This window comes from Polyodon spathula, chromosome 4, assembly GCF_017654505.1.
Source record: "Polyodon spathula isolate WHYD16114869_AA chromosome 4, ASM1765450v1, whole genome shotgun sequence".
NCBI lineage: Eukaryota > Metazoa > Chordata > Actinopteri > Acipenseriformes > Polyodontidae > Polyodon > Polyodon spathula.
In genome coordinates, this window is record NC_054537.1 from 7,764,846 (window position 1) to 7,790,211 (window position 25,366).

General features: G+C 35.8%; 1 protein-coding gene across 2 annotated transcripts in view; it reads left to right on the forward strand.

Annotated features, from left to right (window-relative positions):
• Window positions 1-24,906, forward strand: part of LOC121314109 (outer dynein arm-docking complex subunit 2-like) — a 68,661-nt gene extending 43,755 nt beyond the window's left edge. For both annotated transcript variants that reach the window (XM_041247019.1, XM_041247020.1), the window contains 5 exons: window positions 1,773-2,015; window positions 3,716-3,830; window positions 8,765-8,953; window positions 9,119-9,340; window positions 23,498-24,906. In XM_041247019.1, coding sequence (XP_041102953.1) covers window positions 1,773-2,015; window positions 3,716-3,830; window positions 8,765-8,953; window positions 9,119-9,340; window positions 23,498-23,611 — 883 coding nt within the window. In that variant the 3' untranslated portion in view covers window positions 23,612-24,906. The remainder of the gene's footprint in view (window positions 1-1,772; window positions 2,016-3,715; window positions 3,831-8,764; window positions 8,954-9,118; window positions 9,341-23,497) is intronic.
• Window positions 24,907-25,366: the final 460 nt, after the last annotated feature.

The following is a 25,366-nucleotide window of genomic DNA, read 5'->3' on the forward strand; positions in this document are numbered from 1 at the left end:
TGCCCGGACACCAAAATCCTACCGACTGACCCTCATTTATATCCTTCCCCTCAATATATCTAACCTGGTCCTGAGCATAACGCAACGTGGGATCACTCTGTTGCTCATACCCCAAGTTGATATCCCAGTCCCAATGGCTAGGTGCATCAAGGGGAGTGTCTTTTATTACTTGACCTTCCTTCTCAGTAACCCTGCACCCCAGGTCACACTAAATTCCCACTCCTTTACTTCTCATTTGTGACATTGGCTTACACTTGAGTCAGACCCCTCCCCCTGTCTCCTTTGAGTTCCCTCAAATTTTTCTGCCCGATGCTCTCGTTCCTTTTTATTCAGGCAAAATCTAGGGTTAAACAGGTCAGACTGCAATGGGAAAATATTGCCAATTATTTTATCCCATTTTTTAAGTTGTCCCCTGGTTGAAATTAAGATCATTCCCTGATTTAATCTCCCCCCAGGAGGATAGGACATGGCAAACTTTCAGCTACAGCTACTTTAACATATGCTGTATATTCACCAACTGTGAAACTAATTTTCATGTTAGGATAGACCCTGGTTTATCAGTGGATACAGAGTCTGCTTTCTCCCAGGACACCCCACCCCTAGAGACCTAGTTAAATTAACAAATCAATTTTCAGCAGACGGCAGACTCGTTGTTCCTTTTAGTCTTCAGTCATGCCAGGGCGGACCGAGTAAAGTGACTTGAGTGTCAGGGATTTACATACTCGCACTTCCACCCCTCATGACTTATGTCAAGGTCACGTGATCTTGGTGAGGGAAGGCTTGGGTTGATTCGATACCTTCTACTGTCGGGAGGCTGAATTACAAACCAAAACCCCTTTGACTCATCACATTGCTTTCTGTTACTTCCATTGTATATGTACACACACACTATGTTTAAAAACTGTTAAGAAGGCTTTTTTAAAGTTTGTGCTTGATAGCTGTGATAGCTTCTAACTTTAAATGCACTCTAATGTGTTGCACATTTCACCTTTTGTACAACTGAACCCTAAGTAGGCCAAGCCTGATTGAAAATAATAAGCCCTGGTCTTTCTTAATGTGATTGGTTTTCCTGATTGGGGCTTAATAATTCTACAACTCCATTGCAAGGCATTACATGAAAAAAAAAAAAAAACATTATTACAATAGGGTAGGATTATGTGTGAGTTTTGATGATGAATATTATAAAAAGTATTATAGAAAAAGTTGTCTGAAGGTATTTCAATAATAAATTTGACAGCTGTACCTTTTATAGATATTTGTTGCCAAAACATAATAATGGTAGATCATGTCTGGAGCATATTGTTTATAGTGAAGAATAATTAGACCTGCCAGAAATTGGGTTATGTTATATTTAGCTTACCTTTATAATTATTTTAAATGGTACTGGCATGGCAAGATATACTAAATTTATCAAAAATAATTTTTGCAATTGCAGTATAATCCTATTTTCTGATGATAACACTTGAAAAACAGTACATGAATAACATTGTTTTTGCTGAATTCAGTAAACTAAATAAGTATAGTTAACTTTGGCAGTCAACCATATTTTTTGGGAGGGGGGATATTTACTTACAAGTAGTGGATGGAGACCAAAACTAAATGACCTTGGACATTTTCTACAATAGGCTAAGCCCTCCGTGCCAGAAACCACAACTGTAAATAAATTAAGTCTTGTCTACAACTTATACCTTTGATGTGGCTGTTTTCAACCACGTTATATGCTCTACTAATATAAAATTGAAAACTATATACTTTTACCGTTATTCTTTTAGGTTTCAGGAATACAAAGCCTTAGAAACCCTAGTTGGACTGCTGACTGACCAGCCTGAAGAAGTTCTTGTCAACGTTGTGGGAGCTTTAGGAGAGTGTGCCCAAGAACCATCCAATCGAGCTGTTATTAGGAAGTGTGGGGGCATTCAACCACTGGTCAATCTCCTTACCGGAACCAACCAAGCACTTCTGGTCAATGTTACTAAAGCAGTTGGAGCCTGTGCTATTGAACCTGATAACATGGCGTGAGTAAATCCTTTTGCATTTTTAGAAAAATTAATATATGCAACTTAGGTATTTAGCATTACAGAAGTGATAAGACCAATACATTTCACTGTAAAAAAAAAAAAAAAATCTAACCTTTTTCATAATGTATGTGATAGAAGATAAAATTACCCAAAAGATCTAATGTCCAACACTCAAGTCCAACTTTCCCTTCCTTGAAGAATGAGCAGCATTCAATTCCACATTTCTTACTCGGGGCTGGGGACCGCATTGCAAAATGCTAAAATGTTAATGAACAGTGTTTTCTTTTTCACTCATACCATCACCTAAATCACTGAACAAGCAAAGTTATATGTAGAGTCATTGAAGCAGAAATATCTCAATGTTTAAACATTCAAAAGATTATAGGTAAATATGTGATTTTCCACTTTTATAAGGAGGAAGTGCCTCATTGATCCTAAAATATATATTAGATCTACTTTCTCTTGCACTCTTTGTATGACAGACCCAGTTCACTTCGCTCGCTGGTCTGACACAGCAAAGATTGTGTGAGAAATACACTCTCAACCTGATTAGAGGTAACCACCGAACACTTATAAACATTCAATAGCTTACAGTCCAATAAAGTAATGAAAACTTACCCATACTTTCATCAATGCTATCATTCTTTGTTCCATGTCAAACTTCTAGTTCATAAAAAAGAAGGGTGTTATGTTAATCTAGCAGTAATAAAAGTATATAAACAACAGTACATGTGTTGCTTTTCCATGTGTAGTTCTTCCATAATGAAAGGTAGAAAAATACAATGAGATGGTGTATAATTAAAAAAAAAGTGAAGTATTATAAATCAAAATATGTCTGCTTTTTTCTTCATGAATGTCTCATCTGCCTGAACTTTATCATATCTGTTCTTGTGAACAAAGTAGCATGTGTGAAGGATATTAAGTTTGGTTTGGCATTGCTCTCAGTTTAAAGTACCCAGTGGACTTTAATATGAAGTTATGATCCCCTAGACTGATTTATATGTAAACATAAGACAGATGGTGCAGATATGCCTCTGATGATAATTCATTTACAGCCAGTCATGAAGACACTTTGATTAGAGAGTGTTTAAGCAATTACAAGTGTTCAGTGTTGCTCTTGTTGGTAGAGCACATGAAAAACGTTACGTTAATATCAGACAATCGGTACAGTGTGATACAATTCTTATAGTTCACAGGTCTTGGATAAAACCATTTAGAATAAGAATTGTAAATGAAGTAAATATTTTTTTGTGATATGTAGCAGCACAATCAGGACCAATTTTACTATCCACTTATTTGCTGTGTCTGTATTTAAAATGTAACATCATTTTTAAAGTAAACAGCTGTTCATGACACATTTTTAATGCTTTTTTTAAAACATCAATTCATCATGAACAATCAACTACATATATCTAGGCAAGGTCAGAAACACTAATCTGTATAGACTAACTAATATAACTATCGAGGTTCCTAAGGTGCTCACCTGATAGAAGCGCATCCTGGCTGTGTGAAGTAGGCTGGCCTTCGCTGGGGACTCCGAAGGGAGCATTTGGCATTGGCTCTGGCGCAATGGGGGGTTTCTGAAATAAGGATTTCAGTTGGCTAGACTACAATCTTTGTTTTAAATTATATTGTATTTAACCAATTATTTTAGGTTTGTTTTAAACTGTATTATGTTGTCTTTTCCCATTCTACAGAATCATTGACCGTTTGGATGGAGTCCGCTTATTATGGTCCTTGTTGAAAAATCAAAATCCAGATGTTCAAGCAAGTGCAGCATGGGCAATATGTCCCTGCATTGAAAATGCAAAGGTACAGTAACTATATCTATATATATATATATATATATATATATATATATATATATATATATATATATATATATATATATATATATACACACACACACACACACACACACACACACACACACACACACACACACACACACACACACACATAAGGTGCTGTCTCAATGAGAGGAAGGGGGTGGGGTTGTTTTATATTATAAGGGTTAAAAAATACTGCCATTGATGAAAAGTCACTGTCCTTTTCCGCATTTTATTATTATTATTGTTGTAAAGCTGCTTCAATTTAACAAAGGCTTAAATCTTCCCAATAAGATGAAAAAAAAATAAAAACCCTGAACATTGCCACATTTGGAGAGACCATCAAACAACAAGACCTGTCACCAAAGGCACAAAAAAAGTTTGAGAAAGAGCAGAGAATCTTTTTTGACAGGTGTCTGTTTACCAGACTATAATATATATATATATATATATATATATATATATATATATATCCATTATATATATATAATATAGGTATATATATTACATAGGAGATGTACAATATATATATATATATATATATATATATATATATATATATATATATATATATATATATATATATATATATATATATATATAAATAAATATATAAAAATAAAAACAAAAGAAAAAAAAAAAAAAAAAAAAAAAAAAAAAAAACTTTGAGGAACCATCTGTTATAACCACTTTTATTTATAGAACTGCAAACTTCTTCATCAGTTGTCTTCTAAGTAGTTAGAGAAAGTAATGTGATTATAGTCTAATTTGTTCATTGTCAATTACTATATGGATTAAGCATATTGTATACTGTTGAGTCAGACATACAGTAGTTTATATTGTCAATTTTGGGCAGATACCTTTAAGACAAAAAAATAAGTTTAACCATACCTTTACATTTTTGGGCAAATGAATCGGAACTGACTGATCGGTTGTGACAGGCTCAAGTCTTGTTAGACTCGTGTAACTTAAAAAAATATTACAAACTGTGCAACAGAGAAACACGAGACCCCAGTAAACATTTGAAAAGGATTTACATTTGTAAAAACAATTTGATTAAAACATTTTTGTTTTACCTTCAAACTTAAGATTATGACTTTTATATTATATTTAGGGATGATTTATATTGAAATTGTTGTGACTAAGCTACAGTATCTGCAGACTATAGGACATGTGTTTTGGACTAAGTCTGACAATAATAGCTCACACTACAGCCAAGTTATTTCGTATCATTCAGACTACATATTAAAATTACTTTTTTTCATGTTTAATTCACCCCAGATAATAACTAAATATAAAAACCCATTTGACAAAGATCAATGCTGACCAATAGTTAAAACAGCAAATCAAAATGATTGGGCCAAAAAATAGGGATATTTGTGGAACGAAAACATATTTATGGGGTGGGTTTTCATCTTGTATCATATAGTATTGGGTGCTTCATAAATTCCAGATGTAAAGAAGCATTAATTTAGAAACGGTTATTGATAAATGATCATGATCATGTGCTGAGTTTTGCACTGGGAATTATAGTATGATTGATCCTGAGGGCTAATAGCCTCCCGAGACTTGGGGCATACATACAGAACATGTAGGCATTCCTTTTGCATCAATTCTAATATATACATTGTCAATGGATAGATCATTTTACATGCTTTAAAACAGGAGGAACAAGCAAAGCCTGTTCAGTAAAAGGCCAAATATATATAAGTGAATTGGGTGACTGTCAAAAAACTCACCCATTTGTACCCATTATGTATTGTGTAGGATAAACTGTGCTAATCCACATAGGAGATGTACAAGTACAACAAAAGGTTTTACACTGTAATCGGATGAGATGAATTATATTTAAAACAAACAAAAAAAACAATGGCTTTCAAGACCTAAAGTTCTCATTTCAGATATGAAATAGAAACTGAACAATGTTTTTTGTTTGTTGTTGTTGTTTTTTTTAAAGATACAATTCACGATTAACAAATAAGTAGTAAATATGCTGTACAATATATAGGCTTTTACATACATGACAAGCTGTTGTGTATTTTTTCAGTTGCTGTGAAGAAACACACCAGTAACTACTGCATATACTGTAAGCCATTGCAGAACATTTTTATTAAACAATTAATTATTGGTTTGAGCAAAACCATTACATTTTCTAATCAAGTCAATCTCTAATTTTAAAGTAATGCAAACTGACCTTGTAATATTTTAGTTTTGTTTTACATTCTGAAACCACAATTCTCTCTTGAGATAACATAAAATTTTTATTGAGGTTGTGGGGCACTAGTTATCCCAATCTAAAATCCCAGACTTGTCTTAAAAGTGCAGGAACTCATTTTTCTAAATGTTTTGTAGCACTTCACAGGGTGATTTTCATCCATTTTATTAAACAAAACAACAAAGGTATTTAAATCACTGTTCACTGGAATTGCGAGATTTTTTTTCTCCTTTCAATCTATAAAGGTAATAATGTGCTGATCTACCATTGCCTTTAGACTATTACCATTACCATTTCAATAAATATTAATATACCAGTATGGTGTTTCCAGACATTTACTTTTTCTTTATTTTTTTGGAACTCTTTTCCACTTATGAACAGGAATCAACCAGGTTACTGAAATGTAATACTACAAGTCCTGCAGCATTGGGTCTCTCCAGGACCAGGGTTGGAGATCCCTGTTCTAGACAGAAAGCCCTAATTTTAATTGGAAGTTAGAACTGGATTGTTGTCTTAATCTATTTCATAAAAGCCAACCAATTTAGCATGATATATCACATGCAATCCTCCTCCAAAGCAGATCTGTATGATGTCAGCTTTTGTAATAGCTGAGGTTTTGTGCATTCTTAAAAAACAACAGGTGGTACAAAATAGCCGCTTTATAAACCCGATGTTGTGGGATCAATTTCAGCCTTGAGATGGAATTCGAGCCACGTATTAAGGGGTAGGCTATAGCCTACAATCACTGCAGCTTTACAGAATGGGCAAAATGGCACTTGTTAAAAGCAAAAGATTTAAAAAGAAACCAGTATGTGCTAAATAAATAGTGTGCATATATATATATATATATATATATATATATATATATATATATATATATATATATATATATATATACACACACACACACACACACACACACACACACACACACACACACACACACACACACACACACACACACAGAGGAAGCCTGCACAGGTAGATACTGTGGGTGTGTTTTGATTTTGTTTGGCAGGGATGGGGTTAATTCCATCCCTGCAGAATACACGTGTGGGATGTGGCTGGGTGTTGATTGAATGAATGATCCATCAATCAGGTCTCAGCTACATGGTATAAAAGCAAGGGGAAGTAGGGCGGTAAAGGCTGTGAGTAGCAGCGTGTGCTCACAGCTAAAGCACTAAAATAGCAGTTGCATGTTTCTTTTTGTTTGATAATTGTTTTGTTTCTTTAACCCTTTTGTTTTTGTTAATAAATACACGCTCTTGCGCTTATACTGCACATGCTGCTTATACTGCACATGCTGCCTGTACTGAGGGTAACCAGCCTGGGCCGTGACGCTACCCTTTCACACTCCATTTAACTGAATCGTTATAATAGGCTGTTTTTTTTAAAGAGATTGTTCTGTGCTATTTTGCTTTACTATATCGTTAACAGTAAGTATGTTTTATATTTATTTTTCTATACCGTATGTCCCAAATGTACTTTTAATTTTAACTTGAACGCTACCATTTTAACTCAGTCACACCTCAATTAAAATACAATGACGCCCACCTCATGCCACAGACACATTTGTTGTAAATATCATATTAAAAAGGAAGCACAATAGCATACCATTTACAACATGTTTTTATGTTATGAACATAGTCAATGTTTGTCTAATGTTTACAGCACCAGTTATTTGGGGTTCATGGTATTTCTGTGATTTCTGGTGCTCAGTCAGTGACAATAGCTAAACATTGCATTCTAAATATACAGTGAAGGATTTTGATATTTCTTGTGCAGTAATTTAGATAACAGGCATCTGGTTTAAGTTAGCAACCGGTAATGGATGCCCGGTACTAACACGCCTTGTTTAAGAGTACATATTCTCTGCAGTCTAAACGCAAACTCTTTTGCTTGAGTGGCATGAATATAGGAGTTAACTGAAATATGATTTACATATCTGTTTTGGTGCATCTGAAATAATAAAACTTTGTATCAAAGTTTACTCCTGCTTATTAATTTACTCCCCTTTTTATAAATATGTAGTGTGATTTTGTAATGTGGTACTTTATTTAAGCTATATACAGTACTTTGCAAACGTTTTAGGCAGGTGTGAAAAAATGCTGTAAAGTAAGAATGCTTTCAAAAATAGACATGTTAATAGTTTATATTATCGATTAACTAAATGCAAAGTGATTGAACAGAAGAAAAATCTACATCAAATCAATATTTGGTGTGATCACCCTTTGCCTTCAAAACAGCATCAATTCTTCTAGATACACTTGCACACAGTTTTTGAAGGAACTCGGCAGGTAGGTTGGCCGAACAGTTCTTCTGTGGATTTAGGCAGCCTCAGTTGCTTCTCCTTCTTCATGTAATCCCAGACATAGAATTGATGCTGTTTTGAAGGCAAAGGGTGGTCACACCAAATATGGATTTGATTTAGATTTTTCTTCTGTTCACTCACTTTGCATTTAGTTAATTGATAAATATAATCTATTAGCATGTCTATTTTTGAAAGCATTCTTACTTTACAGCATTTTTTCACACCTGCCTAAAACTTTTGCACAGTACTGTATATATATATATATATATATATATATATCAGGATATCGGGTATAAAATCTATGCAAAAGTTTTTATTGAGCAATCCGTGCCATTTATTAATGAATTACTAATAAAGACTCAAGAACATTTTTTTCTGTCTTTTTGTTTAGGATGCAGGTGAAATGGTGCGCTCCTTTGTTGGTGGACTGGAGCTTATTGTTAATTTGTTAAATTCTGATAATAAAGAAGTGCTTGCAGGTGTATGTGCTGCCATAGCCAAAATAGCCAAAGATGAAGAAAATCTGGCGGTAATAACAGATCATGGAGTTGTTCCAATGCTGGCCAAACTGACAAGCACTGTAAGTAAACTGTTTTTTGTTTTTGTTTAATGAAGTTGTATGTTTATTTTTTCACGGTTAAAGCAGAAACTTGAATGTTTATTGCATTTGGAATTAACAATATTTGGGATTGCAGAAATGAATTTGAAAAAGCACATATCAGGATTGTCTTTTTTTTTTCTGCAGACTGATGATAAACTGCGTCGTCACTTGGCCGAGGCTATAGCTCAGTGCTGTATGTGGGGCAGCAACAGAGTTTCCTTTGGGGGGGCTGGTGCTGTTGCCCCTCTAGTGCATTACCTGAATTCACAGGACACTTCAGTCCATCGAGCAACAGCACAGGCCCTTTTTCAGCTTTCAAGAGACCCAAACAACTGCATCACCATGCATGAAAATGCAGTGGTGAAGGTGAGTTGCAAAACATACATAGTTTAATAAACTTGGTGTTTCATGCATGTAAATGTGTAAGGTAAAAAATAAGAATTAATAGTTAATAAACAAAATGTGGTCGACTAAGAAAACATAAATCTATGAAATTAGTAGAAGAGGATGCTATAACCACACAAATCAGCAGATGGTGGCCCTTATTTTTTAAACAAGGAGCCCCTACAACCTCAAGCTTTGATTCAGCTGACTTTATTTTTTTTTTGAATTTACCAAGAAATAAAGGACGAAATAATAATTGTATTTAAAATGAACACCCAACAGAACATTGTGATGTGGGTAATGTGAAAAAAAACCCTAAATGTTACATGCGTGTCAAATTTTAAATAATGAAAAAGGTAAAGGTTTAATTCTGCTTGAGAGCATTATTAAAATATCTATTCCTTTTACTAGAATCTACAATATGAATTGTTTCAAGATTTAACTATAGGTTGCTATCCCTAAAGGTATTTATATGTTGTTGCTTTTTTAAATAGAGGTAAGTCTTAGTAATTTCTTGTTTTTCAACATTTTTAGTTTGAATGTGTTGGTTTGTTAATGTAACCAACATACTACAAAACTGACATCAAAAAGTCTTCTTTGCAAGATTATTCCTTCTTTTATGTTCTTCTATTACATAATTTACTGTATGTTCTAACAGTGACCAAAGTTTCAAAAAGCTCTGCTTTTCTAGATATATCAGATGGAAAATAATAATAATAATAATAATAATAATAATAATAATAATAATAATAATAATAATACATGTAACTACTATAAAGACATTGACAAATGAATCAGAAAAGAGATGGAAACATGGTTAAATATTCTTCGAGTCATGTGAATTCAGGAAAGTAAACATTACACAGTATGCCTAGTGCCATTTCTCTTGTACACTTTAAATGCCATGAGAAAGAAATTCAAATACGGTATCTTGGGCAACTGTTGCTGTTAGTTACATTTGAAAGTGGAAGCAACATTCTGTCTTAGCTTGTTTGTGGCAGTGCTGAGGAAGTGTTGTCTTGAAAGAAAACATAGACAAATTTAACACCTCACTTGGAGACAATATTTTCCAGCTGTGTTAAACAGATTTACGTTTTTTAAACAAAGGTGACTCTTACGGTAGACCATGTGTAGCAGATGTATTGTTTCATGCTGAGGGCAGCAGAAAACCAGAGAGTATGTTTTATTGCAATGCAGAACAAATACTGACAATACATATGCGTGCCTGCTGTCAAGGTAGCCAGTTGGATTGTGATTTTTGTTTTCTTGAAGGCTAAGCTGAAGAAGATATTTTCTTCCTGACTGAAAAACCAGACCAGTGTAACTGGCAATTACCATTTTTATGTGGTGATGCAGTAAAAATAAGTTATAACTTGCAGTGTAATATTACTGTATATACATTTCTATGTTTTTTTTTTAAGTGTTGTATTTTCTTTATGGCTAAGGCTGTAAGCATAGTTAGAGAAGGTTTTGTATAAAGGATCCGAAAGAGAAGCACAATTTATGTAATGGTTCTTCTGTTTGCTTTGTAAGTACTGATAATAGTCAATTTTAACAGACGTAAGACGCTTATACATGTGAAAATGCTTTAGAGAAGAACGAGTGCCTCTTTTTAAAAATATGTGAGTAAATTGTCTTCTGAGCAGCAAGCTAAATGTACATTACTGAATATAATTTATAGTCAGTAATTATTACGGTGTGCATCGTGCGTCAAACTATGAAAATAGCTTTGGGTAATTAAGTTGCTGATTGTAATTAAATGTGTATTTTAATGGGGAAAATCAATAGATTAAAATATATAATGACATACAGGATTGCACAGAGCACATAGTTAACAATAAAGACTTTGTATAATTCAGTCCTAAGCCTCCAGATGTCTGTGTAGCCACTCCAGCTAAACTGATCTAAAGAATAACTGAGGAATCAACACGTTAAATGCTGGATAATTAGAAAATACCTTCTACTTACGAGGGACAATTATGGCCATTTTAGAAATTGATGCATTTAAAGAAAAAGCTGGATGCACCAACAAAATCATAAAACATTTCTTTGAGAGATTGCACACAGCAATATCCACCCGGTGTCTAAACTCTAATTATAACTGAACTATTGGTATTCCAAGAGAGTTCTGTCCGATTAGCAAAAGTTTTCTCTTTAACTCTGAGCGCCAGATCCATAAAGTATGGTGACTGGTAAATATCTAAATGGAAATATATTGCCCTCTAAATACCACACGATTTATTTATTTGTTTTTGCTAGTCATTTACAAACCCTGCGATGAGCTAATTTCTCTACAGAGAACATGTGTAATAGTGGCAGATCAAACAAGACATTTGTTTACACATGGTTAGAGAAGATATTGAAGTAACAAATATGTCAGGGAAAAAGAATGTCCTTAGAAAGTTCCATCTCAACTGGATGTCTTCCCATATGTTGATGCTGCTCACAGCTTTTGATATTGAGAGGATTCAATAATTTAGATCTCATTTCCTTGTTTTTTATTTTAAGAAAAATTGAATATTCAGTTACTACAGTGTGGGGCTATTCAAACAAGCAAAGCTTGTGTTTCTAAAAACAGTAGGAGAGCACTGTGCTTGCCATTAACACGAAGAAAAAGTAACTGTTAAATTTGCAATCTTGTCACCACTGTTAGCACCACTCAGTGTTGCATGACTAATTGACAAGTCGATGGGCAGTCAGATAAAAGAGGATTATGGATCACTGTCAATTTACCAATCACAGGGCTAATACATGCTGAGCAGTACCTTGTATGAATTAGATTGTGTGTATGTGTGTGTGTTTTGTCCTGTCCTTGTGTTGTATAATTAGCAGGGGAAACCATTATTCATCACAGTACTGTACACAATACAAGTTTATGATAGACATCAAAGACCTAGGAGTTTTTGTTGACTCAGAAATGTCTTCATCTAGACAATGTGGGGAAGCTATAAAAAAGGCTAACAAGATGCTCGGATACATTGTGAAAAGTGACGAATTTAAATCAAGGGAAGTAATGTTAAAACTGTACAATGCACTAGTAAGACCTCATCTTGAATATTGTGTGCAGTTTTGGTCACCTCGCTATAAAAAAGATATTGCTGCTCTAGAAAGAGTGCAAAGAAGAGCGACCAGAATTATTCCGGGCTTAAAAGGCATGTCATATACAGACAGGCTAAAAGAATTGAATCTGTTCAGTCTTGGACAAAGAAGACTACGTGGCGACCTAATTCAAGCATTCAAAATTCTAAAAGGTATTGACAGTGTCGACCCAAGGGACTTTTTCAGCCTGAAAAAAGAAACAAGGACCAGGGGTCACAAATGGAGATTAGACAAAGGGGCATTCAGAACAGAAAATAGGAGGCACTTTTTTACACAGAGAATTGTGAGGGTCTGGAATCAACTTCCCAGTAATGTTGTTGAAGCTGACACCCTGGGATCCTTCAAGAAGCTGCTTGATGAGATTCTGGGATCAATAAGCTACTAACAACCAAAAGAGCAAGATGGGCCGAATGGCCTCCTCTCGTTTGTAAACTTTCTTATGTTCTTATGGTATTATACTATTATTCATGTGCAATTGCAGGTATTATAACTTATAACAATAATAACGTACTTTCATTAATAAGACTGTTAAAAAGCATGGTCAATTTTGTATAGTAGTCCATTTTAAGATACAGGATATCATCAAGAGATAACAATAACAAGATATCCTCAAATGAACTATGTCAGTAATATCTTAGCCTTTGAATTAATCATCATGGGACTTCATACGGGATACTGTCATTTATGAATTAAAGCTTCGAGCTTGAATATGAATAGCTTTTACTTTTAAGTGTTATCTATCAGTGCACAGGTTTTTTTTTATTATTATTAACAATGGAGATATATATTTAAGTGGAAAATGAACATATCATGTGAGTGAGTAAAATAATTCAGGAAGTTAAAATGTGTTATCTCACTTATACAGTACTGTGCAAAAGTTTTAGGCAGGTGTGAAAAATGCTGTAAAGTAAGAATGCTTTCGAAAATAGACATGTTAATAGATTATATTTATCAATTAACTAAATGCAAAGTGAGTGAACAGAAGAAAAATCTAAATCAAATCCATATTTGGTGTGACCACCCTTTGCCTTCAAAACAGCATCATTCTTCTAGGTACACTTGCACAAAGTCAGGGATTTTGTAGGCATATAGTCAGGTGTATGATTAAACAATTATACCAAACTGGTGCTAATGATCATCAATTCAATATGTAGGTTGAAACACTATCATTAACTGAAACAGAAACAGCTGTGTAGGAGGAATAAAACTGGGTGAGGAACAGCCAAACTCAGCTAACAAGGTGAGGTTGTTGAAGTCATACACCATGGCAAGACTGAGCACAGCAACAAGACACAAGGTAGTTATACTGCATCAACAAGGTCTGTCCCAGGCAGAAATTTCAAGGCAGACAGGGATTTCCAGATGTGCTGTCCAAGCTCTTTTGAAGAAGCACAAAGAAACGGGCAACGTTGAGGACAGTAGACGCAGTGGTCAGCCAAGGAAACTTACTGCAGCAGATGAAAGGCACATCATGCTTACTTCCCTTCGCAATCGGAAGATGTCCAGCAATGCCATCGGCTCAGAATTGCCAGAAAACAGTGGGACCCTGGTACACCCATCTACTGTCTGGAGAGGTCTGGTCAGAAGTGGCCTTCATGGAAGACTTGAGGCTGCCTAAATCCACAGAAGAACTGTGTGGTCAGTTCTCCAAGATGTTTGGGCCAACCTACCTGCCAAGTTCCTTCAAAAACTGTGTGCAAGTGTACCTAGATGAATTGATGCTGTTTTGAAGGCAAAGGGTGGTCACACCAAATATTGATTTGATGTATATTTTTCTTCTGTTCACTCACTTTGCATTTTGTTAATTGATAAATATAAACTATTAACATTCTTACTTTACAGCATTTTTTTCACACCTGCCTAAAGCTTTTGCACAGTACTGTATATATACTGGAATCACTTGCATCCATGGGGATGTGAAATATTACCCTAAAGCTCACATTAAAATCTCTTGGAATGGTGTGGAACAAGGGAGAGGATAGGTGTAATCCCCAGGCTGCCCCACCAGGTGATTCTGGGTAGAGATTATCCAGGTTTTGGTAATCTGGCTAAAAGACAAGTTCTTGTTGATTTGAACCAGTACCTGAACACCTCCTGGTGGCCGTGGAGGGGATTGCAGGAGAAGGACTCCTGGAAAGACCACAGCTAGGTACTGCTCTAAGAAGGACTCTGTGTGTTCATTTCAGTGGGGTCGGGCTAGCCCAAACCCACTTCTAAGAGTAGGGATCGAAACAGTGAGACTAGGGCCCGAGCAGTGGGCTAGGATTTTATTTTCTTTCTATCCCTACATATTGAGTTTGTGTTTCACTGTAAATAAAGCTGCACCTGTTGAACTTCAACTGCTGTCTTCTGCCTAATAACTCCAATTATATATATATATCTATTATATTATATATATATAATATATTATACTGAACACAAATATTTGCGCGACATGCAACAATTTAAAAGATTTTACTGAGTGACAGTTCATATAAGGAAATCAGTCAATTGAAATAAATTCATAGGCCCTTATCTATGGATTTCATGACTGGGAATACAGATATGCATCTGTTGGTCACAGATACCTTAAAAAAATGGTAGGGGTGTGGATCAGAAAACCAGTCAGTATCTGCCGTGACCACCATTTGCCTCATGCAGCACGACACATCTCCTTCACATGGAGTTGATCAGGCTGTTGATTGTGGCCTGTTTAATTTTGTCCCACTCCTCTTCAATGGCTGTGCGATGTTGCTGTATATTGGTGGGAACTGGAACACGCTGTCATACACGTCGATCCAGAGCATCCCAAACATGCTCAATGGGTGACATGTCTGGTGAGTATGCAGGCCATGGAAAAACTGGGACATTTTCAGCTTCCAGGAATTGTGTACAGATCCTTGCGACATGGGGCCGTGCATTATCATGCTGAAACATGAGGTGATGGGGCGGATGAATGGCACGACAATGGGCCTCAGGATCTCATCACGGTATCTCTGTGCATTCAAATTGCCATAGATAAAATGCAATTGTGTTCGTTGTCCGTAGCTTATGCCTGCCCATACCATAACCCCACCGCCACCATGGGGCAATCTGTTCACAACGTTGACGTCAGCAAACTGCTCACCCAAATGACACCATACACGTTGTCTGCCATCTGCCCGGTACAGTTGAAACCGTGAAGAGCACACTTCTCCAGCGTGCCAGTGGCCATCGAAGGTGAGCATTTGCCCACTGAAGTCGGTTACGACGCCGAACTGCAGTCAGGTCAAGACCCTGGTAAGGACCACGAGCACGCAGATGAGCTTCCCTGAGACGGTTTCTGACAGTTTGTGCAGAAATTCTTCGGTTATGCAAACCCACAGTTTCATCAGCTGTCCGAGTGGCTGGTCTCAGATGATCCTGCAGGTGAAGAAGCCGGGCGTGGAGGTCCTGTGCTGGCGTGGTTACACGTGGTCTGCAGTTGTGAGGCTGTTTGGACGTACTGCCAAATTCTCTAAAACGACGTTGGAGGAGGCTTATGTGGAGGATTGCAGAGAAATGAACATTCAATTCTCTGGCAACAGCTCTGGTGGACATTCCTGCAGTCAGCATTCCAATTGCACGCTTCCTCAAAACTTGAGACATCTGTGGCATTGTGTTGTGTGACAAAACTGCACATTTTAGAGTGGCCTTTTATTGTCCCCAGCACAAGGTGCACCTGTGTAATGATCATGCTGTTTAATTAGCTTCATGATATGCCACACCTGTCAGGTGGATGGATTATGTTGGCAAAGGAGAAATGCTGACTAATAGGGATGTAAATAAATTTGTGCACAAAATTTGAGAGAAATAAGTTTTTTGTATGTATGGAAAATTTCAGGGATCTTTTATTTTAGCTCATGAAACATGGGACCAACACATGTTGTGTTTATATTTTTGTTCAGTGTGTGTGTATGTATGTGTATGTATGTGTATATATATATATATATATATATATATATTATATATATATATATATATATATATATATATATATATATGTAATGTAGGTGCCTAGGAAGGGGATTAATAGCCTCCCTGCTAAAAACATGTGTGAATGCACGTTTTCCTTTAATTAGTTTATTGTTAATTATCCCCTCCACCTGGGGGTCATTGTAAATTAGGATCAGGTATTTAAGAGGTGCAATCAGTTTGCTCAGGACTGCTGAGTCGAAGGGAGCAGAAGGTGTGCTCTGTTCCCGAGCAGTCATAAAATGTATGTGCTGTATTTAACCTGTGTGGTTATTTTGTTTTATGCTAGGTAAACGGCTTAGCCGTTCTGCGAGCTAGTCAGGGACCTGCAGAATTGTTTAGTTAGAGCTCCAGAGGAGATAGGTGTTTGTTTTTGTTTTGTTTATTTTTGTAATTAAAAGTGCATGTCAGCACTGTTCTTTCAAATCCCATGTCTGGTCGTGGTTTGGAAGGGAAAAGAACCCGAGCGAGCCTATGTGGCGAGTTTTTATATATATATATATATATATATATATATATATATATATATATATATATATATATATATATATATATGGACATTATGCATTTTCCTTCTAGTTGATTTGGGTATAAATCCCAAATGAATGCCAACCTGTTTTATGATATTTTAAATAAATTTTTGAATCATTGAAAAGCTCTCACTCAACCTTCTACACCCACATGGTGCTTAATGACCTCTTATGGTTTCATTAGGACCATGAATTCATTGCAGTACCTTTTTCAGCAAGTAACTTTATTTCCCAGTATTCGTAATGGTGTATAACTCATTCCCTTAAGCTAGAAGAGGAAATTACATTTTTTTAAAAACATTTTTTTACTCTGGAAAATACATTAGTTTTTGGACAGATTTCTATTACTTAAGCTCTATAAAAGGGAAGACTGGCAAGAGAATAAGCAAATTGCTCAATATTATTTGTAATAAGGTCACATTTTACACAGGGGAATTGAAGCATGGTTATTTGGTGTAAGTACAATGTCATCACAATTTAAATAACTATTTACAAAGATTTATTTTTTTTTTAATCTGTCATTGCTTTATGATCTACGAATGAGTGTTGTAGCGTTGAATCATTTTTCGTATATTCAACACTACAGAGTGATTTAATTTTGGAATCTTAATATTGTATTCATTCAAATCCAATGACTATTTGCATTGTTTCTGAATTACGCTACGCTTCTAAGGAAAATAATTATCTAAATATACAGTGTCTATAGAAAGTCTACACCCCCTTTCAAAATGTTCACTTTTTGTTGCCTTATAGCCTGGAATTAAAATGCATTAAAATGGTATGTTTTTTTCCATTTATCTACACAGCCTACCTCACAACTTCCAAGTAAAAAAATATTCTAGAAATTTGTAGAAAATTAATTAAAAATAAAAACTGAAATAGCTTGGTTGGATAAGTGTCCACCCCCCTTGTAATAGCAATTCTAAATGAGCTCAGGTGTAACCAATCGCCTTCAAAATCACACACCAAGTTAAGTGGTCTCCACCTGTGTTAAATTGTAGAGATTCACATGATTTCAGGATAAATTCAGCAGTTTCTGTAGGTTCCCACTGCTGCGTAGTGCATTTCAAAGCAAAGACTCAACCATGAGCACCAAGGTGTTTTCAGAAGAACTCCGGGACAAAGGCACAGATCAGGGATGGGTATAAAAAAATTACTCCATTACTCAAGAAAGCCCACCTTGAATCATGTTTGAAGTATGCAAAAAAACACTCATGAACCTTGATTCTGTAGCCATGTGGCAAAATTCTTTGTGGTCTGACGGTGGTAGCAGCATCATGTTAGGGGGCGGTTTCTCATCAGCAGAGACTGGGGCACTTGTCAGGATAGAAGCTAAAATGAATGGAGCAAAGTACAGAGAAGTCCTTGAGGAAAGCCTGCTACTCTCTGCAAGAAAGCTGAAACTGGGACAAAAGTTCACCTTTCAGCATGACAACGACCTAAAGCACACAGCCAAAGCTACACTACAGTGGCTAAGGAACAAAAAGGTAAATTTCCTTGAGGGGCCCTGTCAGAGCCCCGACCTAAATCCAATTGAAAATGTGTCGCATGACTTGAAGATTGCTGTCCATCAATGATCCCCAAGGAACTTGACAGAGCTTGAACAATTTTGTAAAGAAAAATGATCAAGTATTTCCAAATCTAGGTGTGCAAAGTTGGTAGAGACCTATCCCAACAGACTCACAGCTGTAATTGCTGCCAAAGGTGCTTCTACCAAGTATTAACTCAGGGGGGTGGAGACTTATCCAATTATGATCTTTCAGTTTTGTATTTTTAATATATAATTTGGTTTTCTCAATAAAAACTTGTCCCCTTAACAGTGTGGAGTATGGTGTGTAGATAAGTGGGGGAAAAAACCCTTATTTAAATGCATGAAACTCTGAGGCACTGACACAACAAAATGTGAAAAAAGTTCAAGGGGGTGTAGACTTTCTGTAGGCACTGTGTGTATTCTTTTTCAGACATTGTAAACAGAATACTCCATGAATGTTCATTGAGTGCTGTGTTTACTTTGCCCTTTTCAAGGGTTTGTCAGTTTAGTTTTTAGATTGGCTGCTGAGTTCCATTATTATTTAGATGATAAGTATGAGCTCAGTAATAATAAACTGTTTTTTATCAAACCAACATAATGGAATGGTCAGGATACAGAGGGTGACAAGGAAGGTGTGTTTTTATGCATTTAGCATTAAAAGGTACATCATAATAAAATGCAAAAAACTGTGGCAAACTAGCAGGGTAAACAAAAGGACAGGTCTTCATTGCTTACCCTAATCAAATATACTGTTCAGGCAACAGAATTTACAGTGGAAATATGGGCGGGCAGCCAGCCTACAACGCTAACCTCAGTTTGCAGTAGTAAAGGTAAATAAAGAAAGTGACTCTCTCTTATACAGCATCGAAGTCATACTCTCTTAGCCCCCTGATTGAGTGTTCGAGCCTCCCTTAGATTTCCAAGCAGGATGACAGTAAGTGATTGGTCCGTGTTTGCCTGTTTGTTTGGCTTCTGCTGATTGGGGAGGTATGTGGGAAACGTGCAACAAGGATGTTAACCAGTGAAGTGGTATTTCTAAATATTCCAAATTTTGATTTGATATTTCAATGCAAATCAGATTGTGCCAGTGTGGTGTACTGTTCTCTTGCAAAACAGTGACTACTCTTGCAAGTACAGTAAGACCACAACAGCTCATTTGTATTATCATTAGAGTAATTTGAGGTCTTTTCTAAATGCATACACGAAAAAAAGTAGTTACAATACTTTTATCTGTTAACAAGGAAATAAGGGACATGAACTAAATTGAAATCAGCAGTATATAACTGTGAAACAAGAAGACAGATTAATTGTCAGCTTTATAGCTTGATGTGTCATCTACGCTTGGTATCTTACAGCTTTATACTGATATGCTTGCTTGTTGTCCCTTGTACAAATTCAACACATGCTGCCTTTTACTGCACATAACAGAAACCATCAATCCTTGAGGATAGCTTTAGCCAGCTTTTTTATTAAGAGACTCTCTCATACACAAACTTTGTGAAGTAAATTTATATAAATTACAAAATGTGGATGATCATTTTAGGTAATTTTCAACTGAAATTATTCAGAAAATGACTGATGCCAGCTCGTGGTGTGTGTTTTAGGCTTAAAAGTAAATGAGAAAAAAGAAATGATGATACATTTTTTATAGTTGAATTAATAGTGTTCTAGTTTACTGCTTGCAATATTTCTGGAGATGTGAGTGCTAGCTAGAGGAGTTAGGATGAAAGTGTAACCCACTCCAGGATATGTAGCTTTCCATCTACTTGCTATCAAGTGGTGTCCAATGTAATTATTTCTGTTTAAAAAACATGTTTCAGTTACATTGCCTTTGACAACTTCCTAGTGACTGTAGGCTCTGCAAAGCAAACCTTCGTTCTTGTATAGGTTGTTTGCGAAGGTTTCGAGAGCTGTATTCAGAGCTGTCAATGTCAGCTTTTTCTTTGGGATTTACTGCTGTTTAGCAGGAAACAGCAGCCTGCTGCCTGCACACTTAACGCCACAACACCTCTGTTTAAAGCTAGGTCCCTACATGCATAAGCAGCAGTGAGCTGCTTGTTGTATCACTGCCAATATGAGAGAACATGTTTTAAAACTCTTTCCTGGAGGTCAAAAAGCCTTGGAATCTTTGGGAGCTAGACCACTGAATGGAGTTAATATTTCAAATGAGAGCAAAGTTATCAGGTTACTAAGGCTTGGCATATCTAACAAGTACTGCTTTATAGTCTGTCAGATCCCAGCTGGGAGAAAGCAGCAAAGAGAGGCACGTTCATCTTTGCCTTAACTGTGTGCTTTAGGGGACCTTATTTGGCCAAGTTTTAATAACAAGCAATGAGGCTGGCAGAAGGATACTATTGGCACCATTCAATATCTTTTATTCTTACAAAAGAGATTTGTCCCAGTAAGTTGTGTGCTTGCTGTAGATGTTTTATAGCAGCCATGCTGTGCATTTTTCTATGCTGAACCATTTCAAGAGCTCTTGCAGCCAAATGTGCAAAATGTTTTACAAGTACATCTATACAGATATAAAAAGGAAGAAAAAATATATATTCACCTAATTTGCTGTCTGTTTTTTTATTGGAAATCTAGAATGGCAAGACTTTGCCAGTTTAAATGGGTGCTAAACAGCATAGGAATCTGGCTGAGTCCACAGATAGAAGTTTAATCTTTCATCTGTTTCTTTTCTGTATTTATCTTCCTGTAGACAATTCAGGACATGTATTTTCCTTCTGCCTTGGCACCCAGCTAAACCACAAATGTGCAGAGCAGCCTGTTAGGGTTATGTATCACTAATAAAAAGCTACATAAAAAAAATAATGCCAGGGTATAAATAAATACCCTGGCATTACAATGGCCAATATGACAAAACTCTACAGTTTAAACAACTGTGATACTTTCCTTGGAATAGTGCAATAGCTCAGATTATTTAATGACACTAGTTGCCTTTGGTATTCCGGCAGTAAATTTGGAATTCTGGGGTGATATGATTGCTTTACAGCCAGCAGTGACAGTAATTACTTTTTCAAGCAATAAACAGTGCTGTGATGGTGGTGATGCAGCCAGGATGAAAAACCTGCAAATTCAAGGAAACTGCTCCAAGAAGACTTTCTTTTGCTCTGTTGCATTGCAATTATGTTTTAACTTGATTTTGCTGAACTTTGGGCTCAGCTTTGCTTTGTGGTCCTCTTGCCCAGACTGCATGAGATAACATCTCTCATACAATAAGAGACACCCTACACACCACATATTAACTTGTAAAATTAAGAAATTATAAAACTCCCACATATGGCATTTCAATTGGACAAATCTTGTATACCGCAGGAAAGTGTAGTGTTATGATGACTGCCTAATGAAATAATACTAATAAATTGGGTAGGTGACATTTTAAACACAAATAAAATGCAGTTGTCACAGTATACTGCATAAGTAAATATGCATAGTATTCACTTTATGGTAGGAAGTCCACTAGAATATTTTAAGTGGACCCTCACCGTCAAATCGCACCCTGATGAATAATCAGTGTGTTATAAGGGCAAACATGGTCTTGACTTGCTAATAAAGATTCCAAATGATCCTGTGAACATAGGCTGTTGAAAGCTAACATATACAGTACGCATTTGGCTTCTGCAAAGATTGATGAAACATGCCATTTTGAAACTCAGATCTACCATATGTTTTAACTATCCAGTTTATTTTTACTATAGTCAAGAATTAATTATGATTTTCCTGTGTTTAATACTCCAGTAAACATTTAATGGGTTGGAGTGTGTATACAGTATATGTAAGTAACATTTGGTAAACAAGACCCCTGATGAAATTAACTGATTTACTCTGCATGTAGTCCGTTCTAATCCAAAAGGCACTGTCAATAATAATAATAATAATAATAATATTAATAATAATATACATGCGTCTATGGGGCATGTGCTTGGCTATGAATGAGCATTCTCCAGAGAAGCATACGTTATTAGTATTTCTGAACTCGTCATATAGATATTACGGGAGGTAAAAACGGGGTTTGAGGATTTTTATTTATTTATTTATTTATTTTGCAGTTTTACTTCAAAGAGCTTTTCAAACATGAATCAAAGCAAAAACATGTTTCTTTACTTTGCACTGGTTGTAACAGTCGGATATATTATGAGAGTAAGTTCGTGAGCAGTTTTTTTTTTTTTTTATACAAAGACTTGCTTTCATCTGAACAAGCATTAAGTAGCAAATGCTTACAGCTGTAACCCTTACTTCACAACTTTCAGGTTAAAAAAGGTTGCCTCTGAATACAATGTCTGTATTTGATTGATGCTGCTATATTTAGCAGATTATCGTTTTATATAATATTTTAGTTTGCAAAAAAATTATGCTGTATTCTAAAGTCAGTATAGATTTGTTTATTTATTATTTTTATAGCTAGAATTGTTTCTCCCTTTCCATGTAAGTCGTGCCAAAAGAAGTGATATTTTAGGGTTTCCAGAGATGATGATATATTTAGGTCAAGCTTGTAATGGAAGCAGTTTTTGTTTTAGTTTTGTCTTTTTGGTGTATGATACACACCGCTAGCAGCATGTAAAATTTTATTTTAGTTATAACATTTAAGTAAATTCAGTTTTAAGTACATTCTTTTATAGATGGTTGCATGTTTAGAACATTACATAACCCAGTTTTATTCTTGTATAAAGCTGACTGACATTTTGATAGCAACTGAGATAGACATATTACTGGAGTGCATCTTCTGTAGGGACTTTAAACAAGTGTATAGAATTTGTGTTGCATATCACTTTTTATATGTTTTCACATTTATAGTATATAAGAGATGTCCAAGCACACAGGTTTTAATTCTGCAGAGGTAACACAACATGTCTTCCTATTCAATTAGTAAGCTAATTGTATTTTAGAAGTATAAATATAGTTGTGGAAAGACCACTAATCATGTTAATGTGGAGTTTTGGTGATATTACCATTTATGTTTCCTTTCTAAACCTGTTTTTTCTCCCCCTGGTTCTCATACAGCTTCTTCTAGACATGGTTGGCTCCACAGATGAAGTGCTGCAAGAAGCAGCTGCTGGTTGTGTCGCCAACATTCGCAGACTTGCTCTGGCCAACGAAAAGGCCAGATATGGTTAAACATATTACACCAATTCCAAAGCAGTACATTACCTGCCCAGGTAGCACACACACTTGTTTGACCACATATAAAATGGAAGAATGTTTTGTTTGATTGGCTGTTTAGAACATGTTTAATTGAATATATTTAATTTTACAAAAAAACTGAATTCTACTTGGGACAGAGATCTATTTAAGCAAGTTCCATTCACAATATGTTTTGCATTGTCTGGTTTAATAACAATAAATGTTTTCTTCATTGGTTGTGGCTGTGTTAAGTTAAAATGCTTTACACGTTTCTTTCTGTGCTTTAATCTGCATAAATGCCCTGTCGTTATAGTTTTGTCTGCTCATTTTTTTTTCTAATCCACAAGAGAGATTAATATGAAAACAGAGGCTTCACATCTGGTATTGTTACTATAACTAACAGCAGCAGCAATTGGAAATAATATACCTCCTCCAAAAAATGAAAGTAAAAGCAACATTTTAAAATATTAAGTCTATGCCAAAATGTCAAACCCATGTTATTTATTCACCTGACTGGTCAAACATGCAAGAAAAAAATAACAGTAGTTAGTTATCTCTTTGCTGATTTAAAATTTAGCTAGATTATTTTAATTACAACATTTAAAAACAGGCCTTTACTTTAAAGCATCATTTTCCAAAAACAATATCACAAAATTGGAATGTCACGTTGCATTTGGAACAGGACACAAAGTAAATCTGCTGTTACCTCAAATTAACGTGCTTCAAATGTATGGAATTGTCATTAAATTATGGAAAAAGAAACAATTACAAGTAAAATGGAAAATAATTGTATAATTGCCTCATTAAACGTACTGCTGCCATGAAAATTAAAAATTGATGCACATAGTCTGAGAAGTACGATATTACGCTATTGAATTATTAACAAAAACATCATGTTGTGTTCTGCTTTATTTCAACTAAAACCTACTGACCCTCGGCATTGTACCAATGTGTTTTTTTTCTAATTATTATGCACTGTATTAAGTATGTGGTGTGTTTACTGTGTTTCCCAATGAGTGAGCCAAGATGTCAAGCATATGCTCAGTGGTTGTCTGGAATTAATAAAGACGGAGAGAACAAATAGAAAAGCCACAGAAGAGGTGGAGCATGCAGTCAGGGGAGATATAACATTGTGTCTCTGGCTTTCTGCAAATGATAAAGGTCATCTTTTTACATATCAAAGAAATTCGATGATTGCAGAAAAATAAAGAATTTAGTCTCTTGCAGTAACACAGTGCTTCTCAAACCCTATATCATGTGCAAAATCAAGAAAATATAGATATTGTAGCGACCCAGGCACCGTCTCTGCTGGATTTGTATGTTGTCTCGTTTGTTTGTCTCATCCGGCTTGTCCTGTGTACGTGTTGCATGTGGAATGGGGAGACGAGCAAGGGATGTATTGAGTTGGTCAGTCCAGGTAGAGTGGGTGGGAGCAGCAGGGGAGGGGGGAGGTAGTAAAAGTACAACCTGTGTGGGAGAGTGTGTATAGACAGTGTAAGACAGTTGAATGAGAGAGAGAGAGAGAGAGTGGGAGGGTTCAGGCACAGAGCTGAGCCGTCGGAGCTCTAGCAAGAGATGGAGAAAGTGACAGTGGTGGGTCAGTGAGTGAAGGAACGGGTTAGGGACGTTTATTGTTTTTGTGACATGTTCTTGACCCAAACAGGGACTGTGTTAATTCTACCAATAAATAGGTTATTCATTGCACCTAGCAACACGCTCCGTCTTCTGTTTCATCCTCGAGGGCACGGG